General features: G+C 39.4%; 1 protein-coding gene across 1 annotated transcript in view; it reads left to right on the top strand.

Moving 5' to 3' along the window:
* The window catches only part of DICER1 (dicer 1, ribonuclease III), an 88,295-nt gene that overhangs the window by 57,435 nt on the left and 7,689 nt on the right, over positions 1 to 23,171 (top strand). Inside the window, exons 16-24 of the mRNA XM_042464688.1 lie at positions 1,744 to 1,883; positions 3,446 to 3,625; positions 4,826 to 5,039; positions 5,551 to 5,704; positions 6,797 to 6,979; positions 7,830 to 7,935; positions 8,033 to 8,208; positions 11,495 to 12,269; positions 13,105 to 13,260. Coding sequence (XP_042320622.1) covers positions 1,744 to 1,883; positions 3,446 to 3,625; positions 4,826 to 5,039; positions 5,551 to 5,704; positions 6,797 to 6,979; positions 7,830 to 7,935; positions 8,033 to 8,208; positions 11,495 to 12,269; positions 13,105 to 13,260 — 2,084 coding nt within the window. The remainder of the gene's footprint in view (positions 1 to 1,743; positions 1,884 to 3,445; positions 3,626 to 4,825; positions 5,040 to 5,550; positions 5,705 to 6,796; positions 6,980 to 7,829; positions 7,936 to 8,032; positions 8,209 to 11,494; positions 12,270 to 13,104; positions 13,261 to 23,171) is intronic.

Raw genomic sequence — 23,171 nt, 5'->3', positions numbered from 1 at the left:
AGAATACAAGATTCAACCTAGGGATGGCAAAGATTTTAATTTGAATCCAGATTATTAATAAAATTATCTGTTTGACATCTCATCACTGTAACAAACAACACATTTTGCCTCAGAAATCTGTACATTTGCAAGGCGTGCAGTACATTTCAGAGAAATAAAATACAAACAAAATCTGTGCACATTTTAAAAGACAGTCAATTCATTACCTTCTAGTTCAAAAACCACTGTTAATGCATGTCATGGTACAGTGATGCCTGTTTCATGTGTTTCTGGTAATTATCTGAGAACTATTTCCAACTTTATAAGAACATTATTGCCAGGCTTCACTTCAGGTTCAACTCTCTTTCTTTCTCCCAAGCACTTCATATTCTTGATTTGGCTTCAGATTCATCCAAGTAATGAACATCTCTTCCAAGCATGGACAATCTATGGCCTGCAGTAAGATTTTGGATTGCAGTTTCCATCAACCATTAACTCTGCTGGCTAGGGACAATGGGAGCTGTAGTCAACATTTGAAGGGCCACAAGTTATTCATCCTTTGCTGTGTTTACTTCCCCCTCCTCCTTATCTTTGTTTTTGTCAGTATCTGTTTGCATGAATTCATCCTTTTTGAATAGATGAAAGCAGTTGAGAAGGTGAAAGAGAAGATGATTCTGTTGATTCAACAGAGGTTCAAGAACATTGACTTTCTGAGCATACAACATTTTGTTAGAAGCCTACCTCACGTGTATTGGCAACATTTCTGTTAAAGTAGAATTTTCATCAGTTGCCAGCAATTATAGATGCCTGGCATATGCCATATTAATTTACGTTAGAGTGTTTTAAGAATGGGTTTTGGCTGAGGTACAACATTCTTAGTCACTGGAAAATGTTGGCATTGAACCATATGAATGTAGGTGAAATACAGCTTAGACAATCAGAGTTTGCTATAACTCCCTTTTGCATCATCTTTTGTCTCCTCACTCCGCAGCCCAATCCCAATGCAACTCCTGTAGATCAGATGCTGGTTGCCTTAAGTTTATTATCCCTGATCCCCTCCCTGCAACACATCTGATATGCAAGCTATAGTTCCTGTGCACTTCTTACTATTTTAAAAGGTCCAGTGACCTTCTATGGGTTTTGGAGAGTGTCCTTGGACAGCAGCCCAGCAATATGGGCTAGGAAACAATAATAAATTGTACAAGTGGAATTGCACCTTCACAAGTCGGGAACCTTGTTAGTATGCTTGAAAAGAATGCTGTGTACAGAGATTTAGGATACAATTCTAAATTAATGGAATTAGAATAAATATAACCGATCATTTGTACAGTTAGTTACAATGATATGTGATTCTCTGAACAAAAAAAACATTTAACAGACTTAATGTAACATGTGAAAATCTTGAAAAGATTTTCTTAGTAATTTAAACTTGGGCAGCCTTCCTTGAGCTCTTGGTGCAGGAAATTAAATTCTCTGTCAGTTTCAACAAAGAGAGGATTATTTTTAATTCTTCTATGTGTTCTTTTATGTGAACATAGAAAGTTTTACCTTCATTACCACAAAAGAGATTAGGAACTTTAGATCTTCAGATGGCAGATAATGTAAGATGCACACAGAACATTTAGTGAGGTCACCCAAATGTCACAGTTCCACAGCAGTTTTATTTTAAGCCATATACACCATGTTCTTTGCAAATGCTCTGATTTTACTGTAGTTAATGAATTGCTACTGGACTCATAATCTGTTCTCTATCAATAATTTTAGGTGAACTGGATGATCACTTGATGCCTGTTGGGAAAGAGACAGTGAAATATGAGGAGGAACTTGATTTGCATGATGAAGAAGAAACCAGTGTTCCAGGAAGGCCAGGCTCTACCAAACGAAGGCAATGCTACCCTAAAGCTGTTAGTATAGTTCAGTGCCTCACTATGTGTGATAGCCTGTGATGTTTAACCATGTGTCTGTTTTTTCTGACTTGTAGGCAAAGGAGATACATTAATAAACTCCAGCTGTGTAAACCTAAGGTCTACAGAAAGGATATGCAGACAAAAATAATTATTTCCTAAAATATCTAAGGAAAGGAGTTTTGTCTTACAAAATACCTGTAGTTGTTGTAGAAATGATCATATAGGCTGAGAGACTGGGTGTTGTTTTTTTCTGTTGAGGCCAGTGGGGCTGGGGGTGATGAAGAGATACAGGAAAACGATGAACATGAATTTCAGATACAGTTAATTTGATTCTATAGGCACAACATGGTGGAGCAATAATGGGTTCCATTTCTTTCTATAGATATGTGGGTCTTTTCTCCTTGTACATATTTAAACACTAGTAGAGCAGTAAAAAACAGACTGTTGTTTTATGTTCTTGCTAGCATGAGAAAAGACATTCCCTGAAACAATGGAATGCGGCAATCTCATTGAAGTTCATTAAGCTTTTTTAGAACTAGTCAGTGGCTGGATGAAAGCCTATCCAGGAAGTTCTTTTTTATGACATGTCATATTTTTGGGGGGGGGGGAGCAATATCATTTTTAACCATTGTTGTCCTATCAGATCCAGCATTGTGGATATCCACTTCATAAAGAATAAATAGCTGTAAGTGTAATAGTCTTACAGAGGAAAGGAAGTACTTTGTACAACTGTTCCATCTCTTTAATTTAGGAAATGCACAAATTAGGCAGAGGAGGTGAAGGCATACTTCAGATTCCATGTTGTTGACAGCTTATAGGAAATGTAAGCCACTAGTTGTTTTTGTTTACAAAACTATATGGTCAAATCTGAAGCTACTTTATTCATAAAAGATAAAAATGTGCCTTTTTCCAAGTTAGACCATTGATCCCTTAACTCCATATTGCCTACACTAACTGTTAAAGTCTCTTCATGGTTTCAGACCCACTCTAGCTTAGAGATTGGGTACTTAACCTGGGATTCTTTTGCAGGTTCTTTGCCACTGAGTGAGTCTTTCTCTTAAGATTTTTAATATGTAAAAAGCTTATTTCAGCATGTAAACACAGAGGCAGTACAGACCGGCACTTTGTGCCGGACTGACTGCATGCTAGGGCTGTGCTAGGGCTGGGCATTCACATGTGCCCAGGCCTAGTTTCGCTACGCGGCTGCAATCATAGCACGCACCTTTCCACACAGCGCGTGCCTTGATGACGGTCACTGTGGGCAGCATCCAAACTACGCTGAGCACAAAGAGAGTCATAAGGCCGCACCATGGCCCTTATGGTTCCAATTCTAGGGCGCAAACAGGAGCTGTGTTTCACGGCTTCTATTTGCACCAGGTTGAGGGGATGGCACGAAGCTGCCGTGTACCCAACCCAGCGCTTCCAGGGGCGGTATAGAGCCACCCTGAACTGGCTGTCTGTTCAGTCCCACTGTGACCTTTTAATGGCTGATGATGAGTTGCTTTATTTTTAAAAAAGGAAATTTCCAATTAAAATATAAATATATACTCATTCTATAGATTCCAGATTGCTTAAAAGAGAGTTATCCAAAACCTGACCAGCCCTGTTACCTTTATGTTATTGGAATGGTATTAACTACTCCTCTACCTGACGAGCTCAACTTCAGGCGTCGAAAGCTGTATCCTCCTGAAGATACCACAAGATGTTTTGGAATACTGACAGCCAAACCTATACCTCAGGTAGCTAAATATGTGTTTGTGCATATTCTCTCCCTATTTCTTGTTTGCTTTGTTTTTCAACATTTGGAAGCGTTTAGATGTTTTCTTTGCCCTCATCATTATCTCAGTTACACATGCACCAAAATACTTCCTACTGCACAGACGGTCTTTTAAAAATGGCTATATTTTTGAAGCTCTTGTTGCTGAAATAAAAGTTACAATACATAGCAGTAGCTTAACTTCTAGTATTGTTGTAGCTTCCCATGTTCACTTGTAACTGGATTTGCAATTATGCAAGTAGTTTGCTAAACGGAAGCAGTTGCTGGAACAAAATGAATACTAAAGGCTGTAGTTTTTTATTATTATTAAAGATGCTATTGTTTCTCTAAGGGCAAGTAACTATGTTAAAGTGTGTGTGTGTGTGTGTGTGTGTGTGTGTGTGTGTCTGTCCATGATCCTGAATCCTGTATATTCTTGTGCTTTGCACAATTAAAGTGCATCTTTTAATATAGAGTGAAAACCTTGTTCAAGGCCTAGAGGCCCGAGGTTAGAGTTTGGGCCTAATCTAGTATGTTATTCTGTTGTGCGGTAGGACAGTATGTCATTTTAATACCCTTGCTATTCTCTTCCATTCCACCCAAAAATTAACTCTCCTAGAATAAAAGGGAAATTAAAAAAAATCTAATTTTCTTTGCAGGCTCTACAAAGCTCCCTTGGATTGAATTCAAAAGTTGCCTTCTGCATGCAGAATGTGTCTTTACATCTGACTAGACCATTGTCAAAAGAAGTGAAAATCATGCCCATATAATACCCTAATTTGAAAGGGTGTGAATGAGCTTGCACACATTCCTATAAAGTGGGAAATAAGCAAGATCTTTCCCTTATGTCTGTTGCATGATGCTAGCTGCTATTTATCTTTGATCCAGTCTTTGATTCAAATGCATTGCATACCTTTCTTCTTGTTTTGAATTCAAGCCTATATTAATGTATATTAAACCTATATTAATTTGTGATTCCTTGTGCTTTTGATTTACAGAATACTATTAAGAATTGGATGGCTCAAATTAAGCTTTGCATTATGAAAATATCTATCTCATTTCTGTATAGACTGTGCATTTTATGGCTGACCAAATATATAAACTTTGGTCACTACTTTTTGAAATAATTTCTTACTGACTTTGGGGTTCCTTTGTTCTTTTCCTCCCAACTTTCTGTTCTTAGATTCCTCACTTTCCAGTGTATACTCGCTCAGGAGAGGTGACCATATCTATTGAGCTAAAGAAATCAGGTTTCACTTTGTCTTTACAAATGCTTGAGTTGATCACAAGACTTCACCAGTACATATTCTCTCACATTCTTCGGCTTGAGAAACCTGCACTAGAATTCAGACCTACCGATGCTGATTCAGCCTACTGTGTTCTACCTCTTAATATTGGTGAGGAGAGTGCTATAAATATACATTTTCTTTACCTACAGTGCTTCCACCTACATTCAGAAAAGCTGCCTTCCATTCATGGAAGAGCTGTTCTTCTACACCTTGTGTTAGAATTATGTACATTTGAAGAGTCAGCATATTCTCTTACACAAGCAGAAGCTTGAACTGTCACAGAATGTATTTATTAAAGTAACACTTAAAACTCTCAGGAAAAATCCTGCCCATGTTTTTATGGAAATATTCTAGTAACTAACTTCTTTCCACTCATGATTCTGGGATGTAATTTTGATAGGATGTTTGGGAAGAGTGTAGTGACCATGGTCAGAGTGGCATCTGTATTGAAAATACCAAGAAGTCTCATGGTGCTAATATATTAATTGTGGCATTAGACTCTTTGCAGGCAGTATTGCAAAGCAAAGTGGCTTGTCATCAGGAATATATGTTAAGAACCTGAAATAACATTCTGAAAAGAGAATTCAGTTTTGAAAATTTAAATATCTTTATTTTTAAGTTGATGGCTCCAGCACTTTGGACATTGATTTTAAATTTATGGAAGATATTGAAAAATCTGAAGCTCGTACAGGCATTCCTAGTACACAGTATACAAAAGAGACACCTTTTATTTTCAAATTAGAAGATTACCAGGATGCAGTTATCATTCCAAGGCAAGTATCTTATGAACTATCAATCTCTCTGTGTGTATTTGTTGTGAGTAATTCCCAGTTGCTTTCATTTCAGGAGCACACATAACATTGGCTAATGATATTGAAGGGTGAGTTAGACCAGTTGAAACAATATCACACCAAAATAAAAGACACCTGGAGAAAAATACTATAAAACTATTCTTGATTTGCCTTGTATAAGTTTCTAATCACTTCCTGAAAAACTTTTGCAATCAAATAGGGAAAACTATCTCAAATGTTGTATGGAAAACAATATGGTGTAAACCTGATAGCTAGTCCCAGCTAAAAGAGTTTTGTTGAATCAATTACAGAATGGCAAGTAAAATTCCATTGATTCAGTGGGTCTCTCAAGCTGGCACTAGCAATTTGATTTAGGCTTGCATTCCTTAAAATCTTCAAAGGAATTAAAGTTGTTGGAAGTACTGGTAATGTATGCGAGGAAAACAAATGTGATAATTATAACATTACCATGGAATGTTTCAAATATTTCAAGCATAAAGGGAGAAGGAAATTGTAGGTTAAAGGTTAAAGGGACTTAATCAGGAACAGGAACTAAAATATGTTGGTTTTCTACTTATTTTGAATATGCAGTATAATTTTAAATGTATTTGTGCAATTTTATTTTATAGATACTCCTTGCTTGCTAATCTAATGGAAACAGAATAGTGAAAACCAAACAACAACAAACCAAATACTGTATAGTTCATCCTCTAATAATTTTGCTCTTGTTTCAACACCAGCCCACCTTTTCTCTTAATACTACATGGCAGACTTATTTCATATGAAAAGGGACTGCAAAATACGGTGCTATATGGAAGAGTGTTTACTTTCAAATTAGATTCTGTTTGAATGTGTATAAAGCCCTTTATGTCTTGGCCAGTAAATATTGGTTGTTCATCTATTTTGATAAATCCAGTCATTTCAGTTAACCCTTTAATGGAGCTGTATTTTATTTTAGACTTTTCTTGTAGTTGCTCACTAGAGCTTACATAGTAATTCTAAAAGCATTTCAGACTTGGGAAATGTGTTCACCATAGCACTTCACATTTTAACCAAATATCTTCCTCTGCCTAGGTATCGAAACTTTGATCAGCCTCATCGATTCTATGTTGCTGATGTCTATACAGATCTTACTCCACTGAGCAAATTTCCTTCCCCAGAATACGAGACTTTTGCTGAATATTATAAAACCAAGTATAACCTTGACCTGACCAATCTCAACCAGCCATTGCTGGATGTGGACCACACATCTTCAAGGTAAGATCAGAGTTTACAGATGTTAATTATTATTCGTGTGGTATGACTGAAAGCATTGACCTTAACTTTTCCAAATCAGATACTGATTTAAAATTCTCCTCACTTATTTTCTTTTTTAACCCTATTTTGATGACAAACTTATGCTCCTTAGGAGGCTGCCTCAAAGATTTTTCAGATTGCTGTCTCCAAAGCCACAGAGGGAATGGGATGGAGGTTACCTACAGAGGGGGAGATCCAATTTCAGAACCTTCCTGTCTGCTACAGTAGAAACATCTTCTGTCAGTTGTTTGACACCTGAAGTGTGATACTAGAGGGGACAAAATCACGTGGTCTCAGGCTGTAGATGCTCAGGATCCAATGCACTTCCTTTACCCTGACAAAGCCAGTAGGGAAGGAAGAAAACTATTCTAGCCCAAAGACTAGTTGTGGGTGTAATACATTTTCCTTCTTTTGGGAAATGCCAGAATTTCAAAGAAACTACCTCCAATAGCCAGCTCTTGCAAGGAGTAGGAAAAGATGGTTACCCTCACTGCAGCTTCTCATTACACCCATAGAATGCTTGCATCATATCTGTTTTTTGGAAGGCAAATATTAAGTAAAATTATGGTTGCACTTCATCACAAGGAACTATTTTAAGTGAATTTGAAGGTGCAGTGAAGCGTCTGAGTTAAGAAAAACAAAAACATTTTTGTAAGACTTCTAAAATATTTTTTAGGGGAACTTTTGTATCCGTTGCTCTTAGCAGTTCTTATACAGGGAGATTATTTTCTCCTCATTGTACCCCCCTTTTAAAAAGAGCTACTGAACTGTATCTTTTAAAGTAAAGTTTTTCCTTTTATTTCGTTTTTAGACTTAATCTTTTGACTCCCCGTCATTTGAATCAGAAGGGAAAAGCTCTTCCATTAAGCAGTGCAGAGAAGAGGAAAGCTAAGTGGGAAAGTCTGCAAAACAAACAGGTAGTAATATACTTCCCATTTTATAAAACACAATACTCCTTTACTGTTTTAAAGATATAACAGGCTTTTCTGGGGGATATATTTTTCTTTATTACAGATTCTGGTTCCAGAACTCTGTGCTATACATCCCATTCCAGCATCATTGTGGAGAAAAGCTGTTTGTCTCCCTAGCATTCTTTATCGTCTTCACTGCCTTTTGACAGCCGAGGAACTCAGAGCTCAAACAGCCATCGATGCTGGTGTTGGGGTTAAATCACTTCCTACAGATTTCAGGTATTGAATTTGCTGTGGTTTTAATTATTTGGCCAAAATCTAAAGGATTGGTTCCACATTTCAGGCAGTGCATCCACTATAATCCATCAACCCCTTGTTCACTCCCAAGACTTATCCAGGAGAGCTGGGAAAACTTTCAGAGCTGGCTTTTGGGTGTCAGGAAAACTTCAGAGGGGAAGATAGTTCTTTTGTGGTTTTAGGCTTGTATAGTTTCGCTGAGCAGTATTTCTGTTAATATTTTGTGTTCTAGTGAGCATATTTTTTTAAAAAAGGAACAAGAAATTCTCAATAATACGTAAAGAATCATCATTACATCTCAGGGTGGAGAAAGTGCATCCTGTGGGCTGCATGCAATCTTAAATTCCTTTCCTGTAGCCCTTAACACCACCATATTTCTCTTGCCTTATATCAAAGGATCTCAGGGTGGATTGCAATAGCATTAAAACAGATTAAATAGGTTAAAAACAGTACAAAAATATGAATAAGATAAAGCACATTAAACAGTATACTGAATTAAAATAGATTTTAAAAATTTAAAAGTTTTCAGAATTACAGTTGACCTTCTGTTTGCTCGGACTTTATATCCATGACCCTCATGAAGAGCAAACGGAGGGGATTAAAATGGGGGGGGCAGAGCTGCTCGTGGGCACGCACACCCTTTCAAGCCTATGGGGCTTGCATATGTGTGAGTTTCTATTTTATAACTACTAAGGGCATTTCATTACTGTACCCTGGCCTCCATCTGTCCATGTGTCCATGATTGCCTCAATAGAGGCACCCCCCTCATCCTTGTTCCCCTGAGATTCACCCAGACATATGCACAATATTAAAATGTGCACATGCATACATATAATAAGGAACAAACACTATGGAGATGCCGATGCTGCAGGTCAGAACAAGTGTGCTAGGCCAGCCTCCCAATACTTCCCAGAGACCAGCAGCAATGCAGAAACCAAATGGAAGTAAATAAAATCAATTAGCAGGATGTTCTCCCTCCTGGAAACATCTGCATCTATCCTGGTACACTCCTCTCCTGGGCAGCTAAAGATGCTGACTCTCACCCAGAGGCTGTGAAGTGGCTTTCCAAGGCGCAGTACAGATCGCCGAAAAACAGTGCACTGCCAGTGCCAGTTTTTCTGCCGGAGGGAAACCGCAGCTGCCAAACTGCACGATTTCCCTCCAGCAGAAAAAGAACCCGTGAAAATTGGGTTCTTTTTACGCCACAAGGTCAGCTATGTATACAGGGCGCCACCATTATTACGCCCTCATCACATGCTAGGGTTGCGGGGTGTGTAGGCATTTGTATTGGGCCCAAGAGATTTAATCCACACCATCATTATGATATTATTCCAAGACCCTTCTCTCATCCAAGGTCTGTTTCTCTACAGTCATCCAACTGGATGGGTGTACCTGCCCCTATGTTTACCTAAAGTGGTGATCTGAAGGGGTGATCCCTTTTAGTATTACCTCTTTGGGGGTTACTTACAAAAGGTGAGGCCACTTGCAACCCTCCACCCGTGGCTGCCTCTGCTTTTATATACCCTTCCCCCACAGCAAGCTGAAGGCTTGTGGGAAGGTAGGCACATCTGTTTAAAATCAGCTGTTTAGATTTTCCACAGCAGCAGAGAACATGATCCCAGTCTTGTGGGGAAAAACAGCAGCTCTGTGGATATAGAGACCAGCAGGGACCTGATGCCAAAAGCACACCTCCAACACAACTCTAGAAGATCCTGGCTGCAGCACCCATTGTCAGTCAGTTGTTTGGTTTTTTGTGACATTATTGGCTGCTTCTGCATATAACTTTGTGGTCACCACAAAGACAGCACTGGAGTATACATCAGCCACTAGATCAAAAAGTGGGTCCCACCCCACCCCACCCCCAACTTTCCTCAAGAGTTGCTTATCCTCATTTAAAAATAATAGTACCAGACATTGTGGATATCTTCCTGGAATACTATATAGAAGAATAAGATTTCTCTATACTTTCTATACAAATTATATTCAAAAAGAATATGGCCAAGAGAGACACTTGCTCAGATTCCTCCAATATCCTGCTAAATTATCAGACACTGAAATGAGCAAGCAAACTATTAGTGTGTAAGAAGTCTTAGAGGATGACCCAGAAATAATGGGGACCAGACGTTAGCAAATGTGATTCTCAAATACTGTAGGTCTAAGTCTATTAATCCCTGTGCAAGAGAGATTTGGGTCTTCTCTAGACTACATTTATCCAAAGCCTCAACATTAGAAATGCAATCTAAAAATCTTCTTCTCCGTATCTGTCATCCACCAACTAACCAAATAATTTTAAGAGCAATCAATAAATATAACAAGCAGAAGTTGTAGAAAAATACAAATTTAACCACCATTTCAGGGCATTTATCCAAGCTTTACATTCCATTTATCACACACCCAATTTCAAATAAATAGCCACATTCCACACTCAGGGTGGTAAAACCAAAATCTTCTTAAGAAGCTAATTTGAACTCTTTCTACTTAAATTTAGGAATCCAAATAAGAATACCAAAAGTAAATTGAGCCAGGTACTTTACTTTGTAAGCCTGAGTAGTGGAACATATAAAACAGCCAACTTCTATAAAGAAAACTCTCAGGATGGCCATTTGGGTAGATTAGCTGACTCAGTTGCCTGTTCTCATTGTTTTATTCAGGAGCCATTAGTTTGAATTGGTGTACCTAAATATCTTGTATGGATAGCTTGCTGTATAATATAGAGTCTGTACATTAACTTTTAAGCTCAGTTTATATCTGCAGTGAGTTTAAATGAACACTGAAAGTTTGGACTTATTACAATTATAATCAAACTGTACTTAGAGTAATAAACACTCAAAGTAAGCATGCTGTGTAAGAGCTGACATTCATGCATAAAATCCTGAACTTAATCATGGGAACTGCTGCATTGCCTGTTTTTATAGTACTGCATAGACTTTTCTATTAGCATTTCCCTAATGTTTCTAGAGCACTGTTAGCCACTACTTTTGTAACACTTCATCTACCAATGTAAGTTTTCTTCAGCAACCCTTCCAGGGTACTAGGGTGTTAGTGCCACAAGAGCAGCAGAGCGTCTTTTAATTCTGTTAGGAGAGCTTCCATTCCTTTTCACAAGTTAACTTAGACCATGCAATTCCCAGAAGCAGTTTTCATGCATTGTAGTCAGGCTCTGGGGCCAGGGGGAGTGAAAGTCCCAGCATCATGGGTCGTATGTAGGCAGCACATATATGTGTCAATAAATGATCAGATTTTTTAAATTTGATAATTGATTTTACAGATATCCTAACCTGGATTTTGGATGGAAAAAATCTATTGACAGCAAATCCTTCATCTCTGCTCCTAGCTCCTCTCTGTCAGAAAATGAAAATTATATTAAGCACAGCACAATTGTAGTCCCTGAAAATGCTGCACATCAAGGTGCTAATAAAACCTCTTCTGCAGATAAGCATGACCAAATGTCTGTGAACTACAGAACATTGACTGAGTCACGTAGTAAACTTCAAAATGATGTCTCAATAGAACTGGCAACAGTTAATGGCATTTCTTATAATAAAAACCTTGCCAATGGCAATTGTGACTTAGCTAAGCAAGATATTTGCCAAGAAAATCAGCTAAATTACTGCAAGCAGGAAATACCTGTACAACCAACTACCTCGTATCCTATTCAGAATTTATACAACAATGAGAACCAGCTCAAGCCCAGCAATGAATGTACTCTGAGTAAATATCTTGATGGAAATGCTAACAAATCTACCTCAGATGGATCTCCCAAAATGGCAGTGACCACCAGTGCTTCAGATGCTTGTAATCTTTCAAAAGAAAAAGTGGATTCTCTAACAAGCCCTTCTAATGGGTATTCCTCAAAAACCCTTGGCCCAAATCCTGGTCTCATTCTGCAAGCTTTGACTCTTTCAAATGCTAGTGATGGGTTCAATCTGGAGCGGCTTGAAATGCTTGGTGATTCATTTTTAAAGCACGCCATCACTACATATTTGTTTTGCACTTACCCTGATGCTCATGAGGGACGTCTGTCATACATGAGAAGCAAAAAAGTGAGTGTTATTTTTATGATTCACAGCTGTTAAATAGAAACGAGTATGCAAACTTGAGAAAGGTTACTCAATATACCACTAGCCCTGTACGCTCAATATTCTAAGAATTTGCAAGAACATATTAGATCCAAAAGCCACTAAACCTTTCTGTTCATGAAATGTTCATCAGCAAAGCATTATTGCCATCAGTTCATAATGAAGGGGATATCTAATGTATTGTGAAAAATTATGGAAATGGATGGCTCACAGGAGATGGGATTGAGGAACACAATAGCTTTCTGGTGCTGATTTCTGCACGTGATTCTGTACAAATGTTGAATTCATTAGCTGTCCATACATATTGCATCAGTCTCGTAGAATTCAACTACTGTTTTAAAAAACTGCTCTTTGAATTTAGCCACTGAATTTAGCCACTAAATCCCTAGCCACTGTACCACAATGGTGCATACAATCCTCTTAAATGTAGTTATAATATCCTGATACTAATATTTATACTGGGGAGAATACAAGACCTGATCTTAACCTGTTTTACTAAACTTCTGTGCAGGCTATTTTGACAGCAAGTTTGACATAAATTCACATAAACTAAATTAATTGCTTTTGTATAAACTCTCTGTAGAGATGTCACACTTCATATCTGGCCATAACTTAACTGTAGAATAGAGACTGTGGCTTGTACTTTTTAAAAGAAGCTAGTAGTTAGAAATAAATTTTGCCACTAAAATAAGTTTATAAGCCTTAATTTATAGGCCAGTTCTGGGATTTTTAGTGGTCTCCAAGTTTTTCCCCTCCAATTATTTCTCTATAGATTGTCATAAACATGTGTTTTTTTAAGGTCAGCAATTGTAACTTGTATCGTCTTGGAAAAAAGAAGGGGCTTCCTAGTCGTATGGTGGTATCTATTTTTGATCCTCCAGTCAACTGGCTTCCTCCTGGTTACATAGTAAACCAAGACAAGAGTAATGCAGACAAATGGGGAAAAGATGAAATGGTAAGCCTTTGTTGAAATACATTTAATATGAAATGTCTCAGGGTATAAGCATGTCATTACAAGTGAAAGAGGAAAGCAGGGTCTTGTTCTTACCATACTTCAGCATTGTATACCTATAATTAATAAAAATAGGGACAAGGGTGATGTTGGATGACTTATGAAGAACAGTTTGTGAAGAATGGTTCAATGTGAAAGTGGGAAAGGACAAAATTCCATGCAGGGAAAAGAAACTGTTTGCCTTGACCTACTGTTGTAAAAGTTTACAGTTGAAAATAAAGAACAATATTAATAAAATAAGGTGTTTGATCTGCATAGCAGGTGTAATGCCAAACTGAGTAAACTATTAGTCAGGAATCACAGTCTACTCTTCCTGACATAAGCAGTAGTTTTCCTGCCTCCATTGCATGCATAGATGTGTATAAACATGTGTATGATGGTGAACGAAAATTTATGTTTTGTTTAGCAGACTGTAGCAATGCAATGTAGGATGCAGTGGCTTAGTGGTTAAGACACCAGTTCGGATGACCGGAAGGTTGGCATTGCGTGGCCCAGGCACTGCATGGTGGGGTGAGCTCCTGTCACTAATCCCAGCTTCTGCCAACCTAGCAGTTCGACAGCATGCAAATGCAAGTAGATAAATAGGTACCACTTCTGAGAAGCAAGGTAACAGCATTCGGTGCAGTCATGCTGGCCACATGACCACCAGAGCAGTCCTCAGACGATGCTGGCTCTTTGGCTTAGAAACGGAGATGAACACTGCCCCCTACAGTCGGTTACAACTAGACATTCATGTCAAGGGACTACCTTTACCTTTTTCCCAATCATTTCCCCTTTCAAAAGGAGATGTACTCAAACTGGCTGTGGTTTGTGTCTTTGGGTGTCTGGTTCATACATAATGTCTGTTATGTTGTGGCTGTACCCCACCAAACATACATACATGAAATAAATTTGCCAAATTTGTTTTTTTTTTAACTAGCTCTTACATTCTCTTAACTATTCTTTTCTCTGTTTTGGAATTCCTTACTACTAAGCCTTCAGAAGCTCTAGGAGTATATGTTATTATGTGCCAAAATTATAATAGGGACAGGAAAGTGATATTTCAGGATTAGAGTAGTCAGGATACTCACTGTATCCTTGGATACTCACTGGGTTTATAGCAGTCTTGTTAGCTCACGAAAATTCATTCTCTCTTTATACAGAATCAAAGCTCTGAATTTGTAAGCTTGAAATAGTATTTTGAGATTTGTTGATATGTAGTGAAAAGCTAATGAAATTCTGAAATCTTGCTTGGCAGTTAAAAGTGGAAAAATAGTGCATGTCATTTAGACCGAGACTTAGACTTTTCTTTTATAGCCATAGTCAGTTTTATTTTTGTTAAGGGCTGCTTTCCCTTGTAGGTGATTTGACAGAATCCCTCTTCAGGAGGTTTCATATTGCCAAGTAGGAGGGGCTGAAGCAAATTATTGGAAAGGTTCAAAGCCAATGCATGGCACCAATCCTTTTCTCTCTTGCTTTCTGCTTCTAATAATAATAATAATAATAATAATAATAGTAATAATTTATATTCCGCTTAATCACTTGGAATTCAAGCGGATTACAACAATAAAAGAGGATACAGTTAAAATTCTAAAATCCCTATCCCTCCCCCCCCCCCCCCAAAAAAAAAACATAGTAATACTAAAAAGAGATTAAACCAGACAAATATTAAAACAGTAGTATAAAATCACAGTTAAAATCAATATCTTCTCATTTCTTTACTTCTGGTTCTGTCATGTTTATCTTTCTTTCTCGTCATTCCCATCCTGTAGGCTGCCAGAGAAGGGACAAATAACTGTTGTCAGATATCTGACTTGGCTGCTTTTGAATTTAGAAATCAAGCTAAAAGTTCATTTACAGTTGGATATATATATATATATATATATATATATATATATATATATATATATATATTTGGATTGCTATGAGTTGTTTCACTGTTTTGTAAAGAATTCTGATTGGCAAAAATAATCTGATGTCTTACAGCTGGAAAAGGTCTTTGGATTTCTTTCTCCATGCACTGTATGAGACTAGATAACTTCTTTGCCCTTATTTTATTGAATTTTTCAATATTTGCATCCATCAGTTTGATTTTTAAAATCCTGATGTGGTCTTTTACTTTATAATTGGTATTTTGCCATAGAATGCCGTAATTATGATTAGAAAGAATACAGAATGTTTTGAACTGATAAATTATTCTGAAATTCAGACTTTGGCTGCAGAACCACCAGAGGGCACACTGGATAGCTACTGCATGTAACATATATTGCAGAGTAAATTTGAATAAATTTTGAATAAATACAAGTGCAGTTCACTTTAAGAGGTTGCTTTTATACCTCTCTAAAAAATAAAATTATATGAGTTTGATGTTACAACTCTTGTACACAGTGCATGTTTAATAATGTAACTTCTCTGTAATAATCTCTTAGCCAATTGTTGTCTGTTAACAGAACGTAAGGATACTGTACACTGAGTCCCAGTCTGAGAGAGAGGCAGCATATAAACAGAGTGATGGATGGATAGAGGAAACACAAGTTGTATGGGGAGCATAAGGGAGCAAATGCACCTGCCAAAAGTGTCAGTAACTAATATTAAAGTTTGCAGATGGAAAAGACACTGGCCCAAGGAACACCAGTAGGTCCTCGCTGTGTGATTGGAATGCACTTCTGAGTATGACTGTGGCTGTTCTCAAGACAAAAAGGAATACAGTTATCTTATAACCTGTCCGCCTCCTCCCACCCAAAATTCCTAGGGTCACTGTATAAAGAGTATAAATTGATAAATACAATAGCATTATGTGTTGAATAGAATTATTTCAGTTTCTCCAAGCCAGTGGCTATAACCATATTTCCCTCGAAAACCGGGAAGGTGGGGACATTTGCCAAAGCAGCAACATCCATCACCCCTTTGCCTTTTTTGCTGCTTCATCCCCTGCCCTTTCACTCTAGCTGGCCTCAGCTTGACATGAGAGGGCAAAGGCAGGAGATGTACCCAGCAGTAGTGGCAGGGTGGAGGGTCTGTCAATCCAGCATGCAGACTAAGTGAGGCGAACAGAGTGACCTGCCAGTCAGTGAGAGTGAAAGTGACCAAACAGGCAAGGGAGCAGACAGTTGCATTGATTGCCAATAAAAGTTGCCTTGGTTGCAAACCACATGCACCATGGGGTGGAGAGGGTTGTTGTGGGAAAGGAGACAGACAAGAGGGAGAGGGGAAGGACAACAACACTTACAGAGATGTTTGGAACAGCATCATCGTAGGAGGCGAAGGGGGAAACTTGGAGACTAGCAGCGGAGACAGCTAGGTAAAGCAACACCCATATGTGGGGGCAGCTACAAACTCACAAATAATCAAATCCACAGAAGTAAAAACCAGGATACTTTCTTTCAGTTGCCCTTAATTTACCAACAATCAGTTTCACTGGGTAATGCTGGATGCGTATTACAAGAGAGAGAATGTTATATACCAGTCTTTTTGAAACTAGCCATATTTAAACCTCTGTCATGTCCCACCTTTCTTCTAAGGGAGACTAAAATTAATCATCAGATGTTTTAGTCTTTCATCACATAAAAGGTACATACTTGGTTAATTTCTCCACCTTTTTCAGTGCTATGATCTATCAATCAGGTGACTAGAACAACAAGCAGTATGCCAAAATCTGGCTGTGGTGGATTATATAAAAGAATTGCAAGGCTGCTTCTCTTATTTTTAAGTTTCTTTTTGATGCACCCAAGCACTGAGGTTTATTTTAATTTCACTTACCCCTTACTTTCATGATATCTTTGAACTGGTTGCCATGAATGCCACTATCAGTTTCCTAGTTTTGTCCCATTTCAGTATATATGAAACTGAAGTCTTACTTTAATAAAATGCATCAGTACCCTACACTGATTCTGATTTGTTTCTTGATATCATGTTGCCCATCTGAGACATATCTTAACTATGTATCTCCCACAAACCTCTTATTGTTTATCTGTGTCTCAAACTTTCTTTTGGTTTTTTAACCGGTTAGTGATCTATAATATAAACTGTCTTCTTATCCTATGAATGGTAAATTTAATCAGGAACTTCTTTGAGGGAGTTTTGAAACACTATTTTTTGACAACTTGATACCCTTCAAATGTATTGGATCACACTTCTCATCTTCCACAGTGATCATACTGATTAGGTGTGATGGAATTTTGTCCAGCATTTCCTGAGAATACCATTTGAGGAAAGTTATTGTATCTTCTTGCCTTACTCATAGAACATGAGCAGGAAATAGTTTGTATCAATTTGGCTTAATTGTACTTAAAAGTAAGAATGTAAAAAGAACAGTAAATTAAATTAAAGCCTTGTCTATTCTGATCAGAATGGAGACTGCAGTCAAGACAGCAGAAGAAGACTAGGATTGGGAAGTGCATTTATGAAAAAACTAGACAAGATCGTAAAGAATACAGACATAACTCTGAACACTAAAGTGAAAATCATCCAAATTATTGTATTTCCCATCACCATATACAAAAGAGAACTAAACAGTGAGGAAAGCTGATAGGAAGAAAATCAAATCATTTGAGATTTGATGCTGGAGAAAAGTACCGAGTATACCATGGATGATCAAGAAAACAAATAAATGGGTTCTAGAGAAGGTCAAGCTTGAACTTTCTCTGGAAGCCAAGATGACTGATTTGAAGCTGTTTTACTTTGGCCACATCATGATAAAAATGAATCATTAGAAAAAACAATGATGGTAGGATAGGCGGAAGAGAGGAAGACCACACACCAGATCAGGGGTAGGCAACCTGCCGGATGCGGTCCAACAAGGCCTTGGGACCGGCCCCAGGCCAGTCCTGCTGCCGATTGCCGCCGGGGCCTTTGGGGGGCAATTGTCTATAGAAGCCTCAGAAACATGCATTTATATTAACATTTTTTTAAAAATCAGCAATTTTTTTTGCCTGTCCTCCATTTTTTTAAAAAAAGTGTCTTCCATTTGAAATTTTTGTCCTACATTTGTCCATTTTTATTTATATATTAAATTATTTTTAAAAATTATTTAATTATTTATTTTTTGGCTTCGGCCCCCCCCCAGTTATCTGAGGGACAGCAACCCGGCCCCCGGCCAAAAAGGTTTGCCTACCCCTGCACCAGATGGTTAGACTTGATCAAGGAAGGCATGGGTGTGGACCTGCAGGACCTGAGCAGAGCATTAGGTCAATTCAAGGGCACAACAAATTCTGGTCATATAGTGGCTAGTCAGTTGCTTGTGAGAAGACTTCAAACATAAGGAGGAGTACAGCAGCATACATCATTTGGGTGACCAAAATGGTGAAGGGTCTGGAAACCATGCCTTATTAGGAGAGATTTAGGGAACTGGGGATGTTTTAGCCTGGAGAAGAGAAGGTAAAGAATTATTGGTAGCCCTATTTAAATATTTGAAGGGATCATGTTGAAGATGGAGTGAACTTGTTTTCTTGCTGCTCCAAGAACAGGACTCAGAACAGTGGATTCAAACTACAGGAAAAGAGATTTCATCTCAACATTAGGAAGAATTTCCTGATGGTAAAAGCTGTTTGACAGTGGAACACATTCCCTTGGAGAGTGGTGGAATCTCCTTCTTCAGAGGTTTTTAAACAGAGGCTGGATGGCCAATGTCAAGCATACTAGATTGTAGTGTTCCTGCTTGGCAGGGGTTGGACTGGATGGCCCTTGTGGTCTCTTCCAGCTCTATGATTCTAGTAAACCAGTAGTCTCATCTCCATGAATCATCCAATCATTTAAAGCCATCCAGGTTGGGAGCCATTTCTAGTGTTTATACTATTTTTTTAATTTACTTTATAGATTGAAAATAGTCATCATTCATGTCCAATTGATAACTGAAAGATATGTTGGTAGAACAGCATAAGAAAAATTGTATTACCTACTAAAACTATTTTTCCTAATTAGTTCAGATTTTAGTTCTGAATATAATTGTATTTGAAACCAAAACCTTCATTGAAACTGTAGCATTATCAAGTTATCAAACTCTCAATCAAGTGTTTCAGTACTATTCCAGTAATTGTTTACATGAATGTCAAATGTGTCTTAAAATATTTGGTCTAGAGCTCTTGCATCTGAATATATATAATTTAACAATTGTTAAACTGGTTTATTCATGTTGAGAAAATTCTGTCTGCTCTGCAACAAGCTGTATTTACAGGGTGATTCAAAAAGAATGGTGCGAAACCAAAGAAGACCAATTTACTTGTGTACCATTCTTTTAAAATCACCCTGTAGTTACGTAAAAATGGCCATTCACTTAAAACACAGAACAGTTCAGAAAAGAGTTTTGTTTTCTTTCCAATGTTCCTAAACATGTGGTCCAAAAATATATACAATGATTTTTTAATTTCCATAACCTGTGTGTTGGCTGTTTGTTGGTTTGGAATGCACAAAGAACCTACGCAATTATGGTAGACAAACAACTCCAAATAAAGTTTAAACAATTTAAAGCATAATGATCAGGGACTGGCCTCTTGCTAGACATTGGAACCCCCTGAAGCCCCATTTTTAAGAAAATACTTGATTTGGGTGTGAAAATCACACTTTCCTCTCCTTGATTTAACACCTGAAAAAGAGTGAAAAGGACTTCTGCTACCATTCAAAATCTGCCCCGTGCTTCTTTTTTTCTGTCACACAATACCCAAAATCCTGACAGCAATGGAATGTAATTTTCTGATATGTTAAGAAGAAATGCTTGATGTTGGTGATGATAACTGAGAAATGACAGCTGGGCAGTCAGCAGCATAGTAAAAAAAAAAAGCAGTAACCAAAAGCATCATCATAAATTATTCGGAAAAATAAAGAGTTTCTTAAACAAGAACAGAAGACAGACAGCGTGCAGAGGAGAAACAAGTGCCAGCCACAAAAAAAGATGGACAGATTGTTTGTTAACTAACATAAACAAGCAAAACTGAAAGGTATTTAAAGCAAGAAACCTGGCAGGCGTTGAAACATACACTGACAAGGATTTAAGTACACTGGTGCCTCGAGATACGAAATGATCGGGTTACGAAATTTCCGGGATACGAAAAGTTGGATTGGCAAAAACTGTTCGGGTACGAATATTTTTCGGGTTACAAATTCATTTCGGCGCGAAATTCAAATGCTGCAAAGTGGCTATAGGCTTTCCCAGTGCGAAGCGGAGCTTTTCGGGTTACGAATTTTCGGGTTACGAAAGGATGGCGGAACAATTATTCGTACCCAGGCACCATGTACAAAGGAGACAATAGCACACAGTAACCCTGAATGGATCTTTGTTCTGTCTTCATGGCAGAGATGTAGCCAGGGGTCGGCAACCTAGCGGCCCGCGGGCCGCTCCGCCCGCGGAGGCTTTCGCCGGCCCCCGCGCAGTCCTGCGCCGATTGCTGCCGTTTCCGCACCGCTCTGGGGCCATTTTATTTTTCAAAATGGCGGCTGAAGTCTCGCGCGACTTTCCCAGGACGGGAAAGGTGCGTGAGACTTCGCCGCCATTTGAAAAGCAAAATGGCGGCGGAGGAGGAAGAGGAGGGCCGCGCGGCCTGGGGTGGAGGAGGCAAAGGCTTTCCTGCCTCTCCACCGGCTCCGCGCGGCCTCTCCGCCTCCCCGCGGGGCTCCGCGGGCCATCCCCACCTCCCCGCGGGGCTCCGCGCGGCCCTCCCCGCGGGGCTCCGTGGGCCATCTCCCGCCTCCCCACGGGCTCCGCGGGCCCCCGCCCCCCCCCCCCTCCCCGCGGGGCCATCGCTGCCTCCCCCGCGGGGCTCCGCCGGCTCCACCGGCCCTCCCCACCTCCACGCGGGCGGCCCCGCGCTGCCAACCTCCTCTGTCTCCTCCGTCTGCCCCCAGGCCCGCACGGCACATGGAGGAGGGAGGAGAAGAAAGAAAGAGGAGGAGGAGGCAGCGCAGGAGAAGAAGAGGAGATGGGGGCAGCAGGAGGAGGAAACGGAGGAGGAAGAGGAGATGGGGCAGCAGGGGGAAGAGCAGGAGGAGGAGGAAGAGAGAGGAAGAGAGGTGGTGAGTGGCCAGAGGCCACATGGGTTTTTTTTTTGTTTATTTTGCATTCTTTTTAATTGCTAACAAGTGTCCCTGCCTTGACAATGATAGGATGGATGATGATGAATGATGATGATGATGATGATGATGTATAGCCAGGCTTGAGAGGCATGAAGGCACTGTTTCTGAAGCCAAGAGAGTGTGACCTGCAAAGTGTGTTTTGTGTGCTTTTAATGCTAACAAGTCTCCCTTGCTTGACAATGAAGTTGTGATGATGAGGATGATGATGATATGCGCTTGAGAAGCGCAACTACTGTTTCAGAAGCGAGAGAGTGTGACTTGCAAAGTGTGTTTTGTGTGCTTTTAACTAACAAGTCTCCCTTGCTTTGACAATGATAGTGTGATGATGATGATGATGATGTGCAGCTGAGAAGCATGCAACTACTGTTCAGAAGCTGAGAGAGTGTGACCTTGCAAAGTGTGTTTTGTGTGCTTTTAATGCTAACAAGTCTCCCCTTGCTTGACAATGATAGTGTGATGATGATGAGGATGCGCTTGAGAGTAGCAACTATTGTTTCAGAACTGAGAGAGTGTGACCTTACAAAGTGTGTTTTGTGTGGCTTTTAATGCTAATAAGTCTCCCTTGCTTTGACAATGATGTTGGTGGTGTGAGATGATGATGATGATGGACAATGATAATGAATGAGTCCTTACTTGAGAGGCTTGCATGCACTGTTTCTGAAGCCAGAGAGTGTGACTTTCCAAAGTGCCTTTTCTGTGTGTTTTGTGGTCTTTAATGGCGATATTGATATCAGAAAGGCTCTGAGGCAAGGAGCCAATGTAAATTGCCTGTGATTGTTTACAAAACCCATGCGCAGTGAAGAAAAACCAAAGTCCCTTAACCAAGTACACATTCTGAGAAGTACACTTGGTCCAAGAACGGTGAAACCACCTTGACATGTCCAATATGCATAGCCATGTTAAACCATGCTAGTGTTAAACCCAAGGGGTTTGATTATGGAATAAGCCTCTGAAATATGCAAGAGGCCATGTTAAGTAAAGCCATGTGAAATGCACAACTGTGCTGTTGTGTGTGTTTTGGAATGCAGGTTGGGGAGTTTGTCCAGAAAGGCACCGAGGAGGAGAGGGCGGGTACACGCCTCCTCCTCCTTGCAGGGCTTGGGAGAGGCCTGCCCGAGGGGGCTCCGCCCCGGAGGGTGGTCCGCCCGGAGGATGGAAGCTCCGCCCCCAGCATGCAGCCACGCCCCGGAGGGTGGAAGCTCCACCCCCCGGCTTCGGCCCCCCGATTTTGGGGGAGACACCAACCCGGCCCCCGCTCCAAAAGGTTGCCTACCCTTGATGTAGACAGTTACCTTTGCCTGAGCTGATCTTTTCAGGAAAGAAGTCTGAAGAATTTAGACAAATAGCTATGCCAAAAGATGCCCTAAATCTGATTGCTAGTCCCCAGTTAGAGTAAACCCATTGAATTAATTGCTGAATCATATCAATTTACATATAATCTATTGATTTAATGAGTATACTGTAGCTGGGATTAACAATTGGATTAGACCAAAATTTTTGATCTTACAACATTAGAAGCAAACAGATGACTGGTTCCAGATGCTATCCTTCCAAGAGTTCTCAAGAAACAAAATGAGAAGTTGCTGATTTTATAAAAAAACTCAAATTCCTTGGTTTTTACAAAAATATAATGTGGCCACTATGGGATTTGAGCATCCGCAAATTTGATATCCACAGGGGGATCAGAAAAGATCCCCCATGGATACTGAGGGCCCACTGTATCACTCTGTTAGCATCTGAAGAAGTGGGTTTATTTCCATGAAAGCTCATGCCAAAATAATAATAATAAATATAAATAATAATAATAATAA

This window comes from Sceloporus undulatus, chromosome 1 (assembly GCF_019175285.1).
Source record: "Sceloporus undulatus isolate JIND9_A2432 ecotype Alabama chromosome 1, SceUnd_v1.1, whole genome shotgun sequence".
NCBI lineage: Eukaryota > Metazoa > Chordata > Lepidosauria > Squamata > Phrynosomatidae > Sceloporus > Sceloporus undulatus.
The sequence above is the reverse complement of the archived record's forward strand: the minus strand, read 5'-3'. Positions and strand labels throughout refer to the sequence as shown.